The sequence below is a fragment of the Vombatus ursinus genome, unplaced genomic scaffold (assembly GCF_900497805.2).
Source record: "Vombatus ursinus unplaced genomic scaffold, bare-nosed wombat genome assembly UNPS02006830.1, whole genome shotgun sequence".
Taxonomy (NCBI): domain Eukaryota; kingdom Metazoa; phylum Chordata; class Mammalia; order Diprotodontia; family Vombatidae; genus Vombatus; species Vombatus ursinus.
Window position 1 is genome coordinate 10,879 of NW_020946608.1, and position 8,970 is coordinate 19,848.

The window sequence follows — 8,970 nt, forward strand, 5'->3', positions numbered from 1 at the left end:
GAAGGAGAAAAGAAATCATAGAATGACAACACAAAGCCTGACAGGCTATGGCATCCCCAGTGGGGCTAATACAAAATGATTGCCAAATAACTCACATTTCTATAGCACGTTAAAGATTCCAGAGTTTGAGTTTTTTGTCCCCTCACAATAATCCTGAGAGAGTGAAATTATTGTTGTTCCATTTTACAGATGAGGAAACTGAGGTCCAGAGAGATTAAAGTGACATGTCCAAGGTCACACATAGAGTTAGTAGTAGAACCAGGGTTCCTGAACCATTCCTTCTTCCCACTTCCTACCCCTAGAAGTATGTGTCCCCTATTCTAAGCACACAGATGTAGGGCAAGGAAATCTGATTAGTTATCCCATGGGCAGCTCTGAAATCACTAGGGGGCCTCTAAATATCCAGGGGAGAAAAGTGTTAGGGAGGGGCTTCCTAGAGGTGGCTGACCATCAGGAGAATAGTACTGAGTCAGAGGGCTTCTGGGGAGAGGGGTGGGCAGTGCTGTTTTGGGGGGGGGTCTTCCTGGGGAAGGGGTTAGTACTGCAGTAGAAGAGCTCTCTTTTTGATTTCACATAGGATCCTACAGTGCTTTACCATTTATAAAGTACTTTTCTCACAACTCTAAGCAGCAAGCAGTATAAATTTTAATATCTCCATTTATTTGGAGGTAAAATGACTTGCCCAGGATCAAATAGCTAAGAAGCATCAGAAGTGGGTTTGAATCTAGCTCTCGACCCCAAGAAAATAGCCCTTCCTTCTACACCAGGCTGCGTGTAAACACACAGAGTATATGAAAGTCAACGTGTGTTTATGTAGGCAGCAGGGGGTACTAGGGAGTTAGGCAGGCTTAGCAGCAAGTTGGGGGGTTAGGGTGGAATCGGGGAGGGAGTGATGGAGAAAGAGGTAGTGAGTGATGGGGGAGGGACTTCCTTGTTCCCTCTCATCCTGTCTCCTTTGTGGAAGCACTCTCCCTCTTCCCTCCAGGGAATGGCTTTCTTTTGGGACCCAGTTGTCCAACTATGGCAACCAGTGGTTCATAAAGGAGACCAAACTGCAGCTGCCCCCGATTTGTTCCCTTGCAGCCTGACACTCTCACCAGCTTGGGACTTTTTTCCAGGAGCAGCTGAAAGCCAAATACACATGCTCTACACTCTATTTACTGCTTTCATAGCTTTAAGCCCGCAGCTCAGCTCTCACTGATCACACCTTTCATCTCCCTAGACGAGCAAGGACTCTTAACCTCATTTGTGTCATGGACCCCTCCGGCAGTTATTAAAATATAGAATTAGAAAGAAAAAGTTCAGAGATCCCAGGTTAAGAACCCTTGCCTAGAGTAAGAATTGTTTTCTATCTTATCATTTCTCTGTGTGTAAGCTTAGCATTTCTGATGGCCAAGAGGGTTTCATAGTAGGTAAGTGAGATCTAAGTTGAGAGCCACAGATAAGGAAAGGATGAGCTTGACCTTTTGGCTAAGTGGAAACGAGGTAGAGGGCTTCATTAGGAGGTCAGAAGGAGCCCCTGGATCCATCCCATACCTTGGACCAGAGCCGGGTATCCCCGGCACTCTGGCTGCCTTGGATACAGCACGGGATCAGTCCAGATCTTCTGATAGGCTCACATGCCTTATCTCCCATGCTTTGCTCTTGAGTTGTATCTTCTTGCTGGTCTGGCTCACCAGCATCTTTTACTCACAACTCTTTTTTTTTTCCAAAGGCGAGGTGGAGGTGGGGGATCAGGATAGATGAGAGTCAAGGTTGGCCCATCTGGAGTTAGTCTTCTCTATCCCAAAGACAGGTTATAAACCTTTGTATTGCATGGACTCCAAAGTGAGCATGCATGTGTAGAGATACATATCTCTGTACATACTTATGCATGAACATGTAAATACCCACCTCAGGGAATTACCGTAACTGGAATGAGGATCCTCTTTCCACGATCAATAACATTATTGTGCTGGGGTGAAAGTGCCCTGGAGAGACCTTGAACTCTCTGTGTCTTGTTTCCCCAGGACAAGTCATGCCAAGGCCAAGGCGGATGGAGCAGAGCAGGCCGCAGTGGCGGCCAACAGCGAATCCAGCATTGCACGGACCCTGGCCAGGGAGCTGTCTCCGGACTTCTACCAGCCAGGTAAGACATAGCATGGTGTGGCATGGGCTAGCAGAGAGAAGAGAGGGAGGAGATTTCAGGACTTTTCCTCAGATGTCTCTTAGCCATCCAAGCACCAACTATCGTAAGAACAACTCACTTTTCCAGAACGCTTGATGGTTACGTGATGCTTTCACATTCCTTATCTCATCCAATCCTCATGACAAGCCTGAGAGATAGGCAGGGCAGGTATCATAATTCTCATTTTACAGGTTAGGAAACTAAGACTCAGACCATGTCTCTGAGGTTGCCAGGCTCTGTGTAGCAGAACCAGGACCCAGATCCAGGTCTTCTGACTTATAATCCAAAGCTCTCTCCACTCTGTAAAACTCTATAAAACTCCCTCTATATGTGGAGAATGTGGAATTTAGGTTGGACCTTGAACGATGGATAGGATTTCCCTTTCCATTTCCGTTTCCTTGGTCCTCTTTTTTTCAAGGGTTCCCTCTACAAATGTAGGCCAGCTCCTGGAGGTATAGGTAGGGATGTCACACAGTGCAAAGTGATGGACTTGGAGACAGGAAAACCAGAGCTTGAACCTTGCCCCAGGCAATTATTAGCTCTGTGACTCTCAAAATACATAGCCTCTCTGTGCCTCAGTTACCTTTTCTGTAAAATGAGGATAATAATAGCACCTGCCTCCCAAGGCTGTTGTGAGGATCAAATGAATTAATATATGTAAAGTCTTTTGCAAACCTAAAAGCATTATGTACATGCTAGCTATTATCATGGCTGTTGTTACTGTTACGACCAAGATGTGACTTCTACACAAACATCACAGTATAATGAAAAGAGTGCATTCACATCTGGGTTCAAATTGATGCTCTGACAATTTATTAGCTGTGTGACAGTGAGCAAATCACTTTATCTTTCTGAGACTCAATTTCCTCTTCTTTAAAAGGGAATTAATAAGGGGTAGCTAGGTGCTGAAGTGAATAGAGCAATGGCCCTGGAGGCAAGAGGCTCTGAGTTCAAATTTGACCTCAGACACTTACTAGGTGTGTGACCCTGGGCAAGTCACTTAATCCTGATTGCGTCCCACTCCTCACCCAAAAAAAGGAAGCTAAAAATATTTATATTATGAGGGCCATAGGGAATGTACTTTTTAAAACTTTAAGCACTATGTAATATTAAGTTATTATTATTATTATAGTCTCATTTTTTTTTCATCTTTGTCAATGGGGCTATCATAGAAATGGTCCTGGGACAAATCACTGTCATCCTAGTAGGAATAGAGATAAGGATGGTTGAGCCTGTGATGTCACTGGTAGAAGGGAGTCCAGTCAAACCCAAATACAAATGGAAGCCTGTAATCGAGCCAAGGAGTGCACAAATTAACATTATCTATGTCGCATGGTATTTTTTATTTATTTTGTTAAACGTTTCCCAAAGGCATCTTTATGTGGTTCCAGCTGCACTTGGGAGTTTTGTAGGCTCTGATTTTGATGACTCTGGTAGAGAACTCCTGGATGGGAAGACCCTCAACGAGGCAGTGTGCCACTCTGCCACTTATGGTCTTAAAGAGTTGTTGAGAGCACTGAGAAATTAGGTGACTTGTTCAGGGTCACAGAGCCAATGCAAGCAGAGGTGACGCTTAAATCCAGGTCATCCTGGCTCCAAGGCCAGCACTCAGTCCATTATTTTATGATTGCCTCTTGCTGTCCTACTATTATTCTTTTATATTTAATGTCCTGTAGGCTATTACATGGGTAGATAAAATAGCCACTGTTTATAGTTAGGTGGTCCAGTGGAAAGAATGCTGGTCCTGGAGTCAGGAAGAGCTGAGTTCAAATCCAGTCTCGGACTCTTATTAGCAGTGTGACCCTGGGCAAGTCACTTAACCCTGTTTGCCTCAGTTTCCTCATCTATAAAATGAGCTGGAGAAGGAAATGGAAAACCACTCCAGTATCTTTGCCAAGAAAACCCAATATGGGGTCACTGAGAGTCAGACATGACTGAAATGACTGAACACCAACATCATAAAATAAAAGCATCAGGATGTAAGCTTATCCTCTGTGTAAAGATCACTGAAAGTATCCTCAGTCCAACTCCAGTAGTAGACAGGACAATGGGGATAATACTCACCTCATACCATTTCCAAATAATTTTGATCTTCTCTGCTAAATCTCTGTATTTTGAAACCTTTCATTCCATGTAAGTTAGAAATCAATTATTTGGTATGGTGATATTTATTTTAAAATGTGTCTTAAATTTCTTTGTATCTATCACTCTTCTCATATGATATCCTCCAGCAGAAATGGTCCTGGGAGGTCGCTATTTATTCTTTATTGTTGTTCAGTCATTTTTCAGTCATGTCTGACTCTTTGTGACCCCGTTTGGGGTTTTCTCAGCAAAGATCCTGGAGTGATTTGCCATTTCCTCCTCCAGTTCATTTTATAGACGAGGAAACTGAGGTAAACAGGGTGAAGTGACCTGCCCAGGGTCACATAGCTAGTAAGTATCTGAAGCCAGATCTGAACTCAGGAATATGATTCTTCTTGACTCCAGGTCTGACATTTTATCCACTGTACCACCTACCTGCCTGGTATATAATTCTAACAAGCTGCTGGTATAAAATTCTGCCATTTGATCAGGTCTTTGGTTGGTGCTAAATTTTTGCATCCTGCAGTCCTGGGATGCACCATTTCTATTGTTTTCTTGCATAATCTGCGTCAATTACTAAATGCTAGTTTCTTAAGGATGACCCTTCTCTAATTTCTGGTGGCAATGACTCAGTCCTAAATCACTGTCTCCATTCCTGTAAATGAGCCAGAATGACTCAGCTGTGTGTTTATTATTATCATTATTATTCTCCCTAGGCCCTGAGTACCAGAAACGGAGGTTGCTCCAGGAGATCATAGAGAATGCTGAAAGTGTTATGGAGAATGTAGGCCGTGGAGAGGCCCCAGGCATCCAGGAGCCCCCTCCAGAGAGCCCCCAGCTACATGAACGGGAGGCCTCCCTCCAAGGGGGTGGCACTCCAGCCCGTACGCCATCACCCCACCTTGCAGGGACACCCCCTGAGGCTAAGCAGCCTAGGCCTGGAACACAGAAGGATGGCTTCCTGAGTCCGGGAGAATGGAACGGGGAGCAGAGCCGAGAAGGCAGCCGTCCAGTAACCCCATCTGATGTGGGTCCTGGTGAGAGAAGCAGCAGGAGCCCCACAAGAACCCCTACTGACCACATGGAGATCCAGCCCCTGCAGCCACCACCCCCACAGCCCACTAGGGAGCCAGAAGTAGCACTCTACCAGGGGTACCACAGCTATGCTGTCCGCACGTCGCCCCCTGTCCCACCACCTTTTGATGAGGAAGAGGCAGATGGTGCTTCCCCCACTACACCTGTGACCCCCTCAGCCTCTCCAGTGTTGAAGCCAGACATCCAGCCTAATGTGGAGGCCCTCCCAAGGGCCACTACACCCCCCAAGCCGGAGCTGAAAGCCAGGGCCCCCAAAACAGAGCCAAAGCATCCACCCTCTCCCATCAAGGCAGACACCGCAAGCCACACTAAGCCCACCAGAAAAACAGAGGCCCGAGGTTCATCCAAGGGTGGGGCCAAAAAGAAGGGACGTCGAGAAGTAGCGGCTGCAGCCTTGGAAGCCGAGACAGAGCTGGAGGAGGTAATGCTGGCTGGGCTGGGGCTGGAGTCGCCATCCCCACATAGAAGTGGTGGTTTCTACAGAAGGATCTATTTACAGTCAGGTGGGATCTTAGAATTCATCTAGTCATCTCCTCTCAGTTTACAAATAAAGAAACTGAGGCCCAGAGAGGGGAAACTCATTGCCTAAAATCACTCAGAAAGTAATGTCAGGATTCAAACCCAGACCATCTGATTCCAAGCCCAGGGTTCTTTGTCACTATACAATGGACATCTTTCTGGCTTATAACCCCTGCAACCCAATGATAGACAGCCAGACCTGCCAGGAAGACTCACCAACAGGAAGGGAAAGAATGCTTCCTGACACATTCTCACATCCTAGAGAAAATGGGGTAGCTATGGTAACAGAAATGATTAAGGTTAAGTCTCCTTCACTGGTGGAGACACCAATGGGAGATACCAAAGGCCTCAGCTTGCCTGGAAATCTTCAATAACTGGTAAGCCCCTCATCTCTGTGAGACCAGTTATTGTTTGTCCTTTGTTCTCAAAGAGGACCATGGCATTAGGAAGGTACAAGTGAAGTGGATTTAAGTGAGGCAGGGCTGTGCAAAGTCACCAGCCTCACTATCTCCTCTGGAACCATCTGGGTCCATTGGCAAGCTATAGATTAGAATGACTGGGGATGGCCCTGGATGCAGTGGGGGACCTTGGCCTTTTTGAGCTAAGTGGTGCAGTGGATAAAGCACCAGCCCTGAAGTCAGGAGAACCTGAGTTCAAATTCAGACACTTATTAGCTGTGTGATCCTGGGCAAGTCACTTAACCCCTATTGCCTCCAAAAATAAAAGAAAGTAAAATGTCTGAAATACCTATTGGCACCACATGAGATGAGTTAGGCCCTACCTAAAGGTAGGCATGGCCCCTAGGGGGCTCTTGCAGCCTAAATTTCTTTAATCCCATATGTGAGCACCCAGAGGATGTTCTGGCAGAGATGCCTCCCTGAAAGTTTGCCCTGTGGTCCTCTCCAGACCTCTCCCTTGCTCTTTTTCCCTACAGGCTCCCAACACTGTCCTTATCTGCATGGTGATTCTGCTGAACATCGGCTTGGCCATCCTTTTTGTGCATTTTCTGACCTGATGTGGCCTTGGCTCAGGTGAGGTCAGGTGGGGAAGATGCAGGGCCGGCTTCCTCCTCCTACAAGGGTGGGAGGGGATGAGCCAAAGGGATGAGCATACTGCTTGAGTTACATGTACTCCTCAGGTTGCTTCTCGGTGCAAAGCCCTTCCCCACCCCTCAGGTGGCTTCCCAGGTCTCTCAGACCCTGGGACTGTGATACAGGTGAGATGCTTAGAAACAAGCAGAAAAAAATGGGAGAGCAATGCTGCCTAGAGCTTTGACAAGTGACATTGCTGGAATTGTCCTGGACATGAGAGGGATTTATCACTGGTCCCCCAACAGTGTGGGCTGATCTTTAGCTCTATAGCCAGGGCTTCAGTTACAGGGTAGACCAGGGGTGGGGACCCTGTGGCCTTGAGACTACATGTGGCCTTCTAGGTCCTTTGGATGCAGCCTTTTGTCTGAGCCCAGGTTTTACAGAACAAATCCTTTCATTAAGGAGATTTATTCTGTGAAGTTTGGATTCACTTGAGGACCTAGAGGGCTACATGTGGCCTCGAGGCCGTAGGTTCCCCACCCCTAGGTTAGACCCTCCCGTCTGACCTCCTTCCCTGAGCCGGGGAGCCTCACCTGTGTGTTGGACTGTTGGGGAGCCTCCCCCAAAATATTCTGCTTCATAGACCGAGCCTCTACATCCTCTCCCTAAATACTCTCTGCCATTGAGGCCCTGGGGACTCAAGTCCACAGATACTCCCCCTGAACACTCTGCCCTCTGATCTAAGCCTTGAAAACACTGCTCCCTGAGCCAAGACCCCTAAAACATCTCTTCACGGCCTGATCTCTCAAACACTCTTTACAGACACTACCCTCTGACCTAGGTCACCAAACAAACTTCCCTAAAGGTGAGTCAATGGTTTAATCTCTCCGACACTGGCCCCAGATACTAGCCTACATCCTGAGCCTCCTGGACGTTGCACGGGGGCATTAATCTTCAGACACCCTACCTATGTCCTGATTCTCCAGGGACTACCCCACAGCCTGCTCCCTCCAACATTCTTCTCCAGCCCTGCCTCATGACCTGGTACCCAAACACTCCCAAGATCCTTCTCCATGGCCTGGCCTCCTAGGGAGACACTTAGCTGGGACAGTGTCCCTTCTTGCTCTGTGGTGGTCCCCCAGTTTATTCCTTTGTGATGACTTGATCATTTTTTTTTTGCTGGCCTCAGGAGTTCCCACCCATGCAAACGTTGGATCTCTTTGCAACGACTGGATGCCACCGCAGCTGTGGGGAGATGCTGAGGGCGAGATACTGGACCCAGGAACTGGCCGCAGGCTTTCCAGCTCTGGCAGCCCTATCCCTGAAAGAAAACTGCCCTGTGTTCTGTTTAGCTTCCCTGATCCCAATCTGGCTTGGTCCCTCCCGGTCTGGGGTGAGGAAGGGCCCTCCCTCTCTAAGCCCTCTATGAACCTGAGGGTGGCATCACCTACATGAGTGTTTGTGGCTGCACCTGCATGTATACCCAGAGAAGGGGACCAGCAAACCCCCCCCACTCTTTCCACTTGCCTGGAGGCTCAGGTGCAATGGAATGACTCTCCCCAGCCCCTACCCCCAAACTTTACTTTACCAAGGCTGGGGTTTGGTTCCACTCTCCTAGGCTGCTGCTAGCCAGCCCAGGCTCTCTTGAAGGATCCATCTAGAAATTCAAGGAGCTAGTTAAGGGGCTTTCTGACTCCAGTGGCCAGAGGCAGCTGGGAAGGAGGATGGCATGGGGTGAGCAGAAGCATTGGAGAGGCCCTCACTCTCCCTCGTGGGGCAGGGAGGGGAAAAGCTGCCTTGGCTCCGGCTTGCCTGTCTCCCCTTTCTGCTTCTGGGCTGACACTGCAGAGCAAGATGAAGACAGCTTAGACCCAGCCTACCTGCACTATCCCACAAAGAAAGGAACAAGAACAAATCCATCCACTCCAGCTGCCTGAGGTTTTCCCCAGTGGGGAAAACCACTTTGAGTAATGATGTCTTTCCTGACCCCATGGTGCAAAGGGGCTCCCACTGTGGCAGAAGCAGGCCAGGCAGCCCATGGAGTTTTGTTGGGATGGGAGGCTGGGTGCTTGGAGA

General features: G+C 48.0%; 1 protein-coding gene across 1 annotated transcript; it reads left to right on the forward strand.

Annotated features, from left to right (window-relative positions):
• Positions 1-2,009: 2,009 nt before the first annotated feature.
• LOC114033246 (junctophilin-2-like) lies at positions 2,010-8,399 on the forward strand (the record flags this gene model as incomplete). The annotated part of the gene is made up of 4 exons (XM_027848694.1): positions 2,010-2,128; positions 4,966-5,765; positions 6,798-6,894; positions 8,084-8,399. Coding segments are annotated over 3 exons (1,000 nt in total), but the record flags the coding sequence as incomplete, so codon positions are not given.
• Between the last annotated feature and the right edge of the window lie 571 nt (positions 8,400-8,970).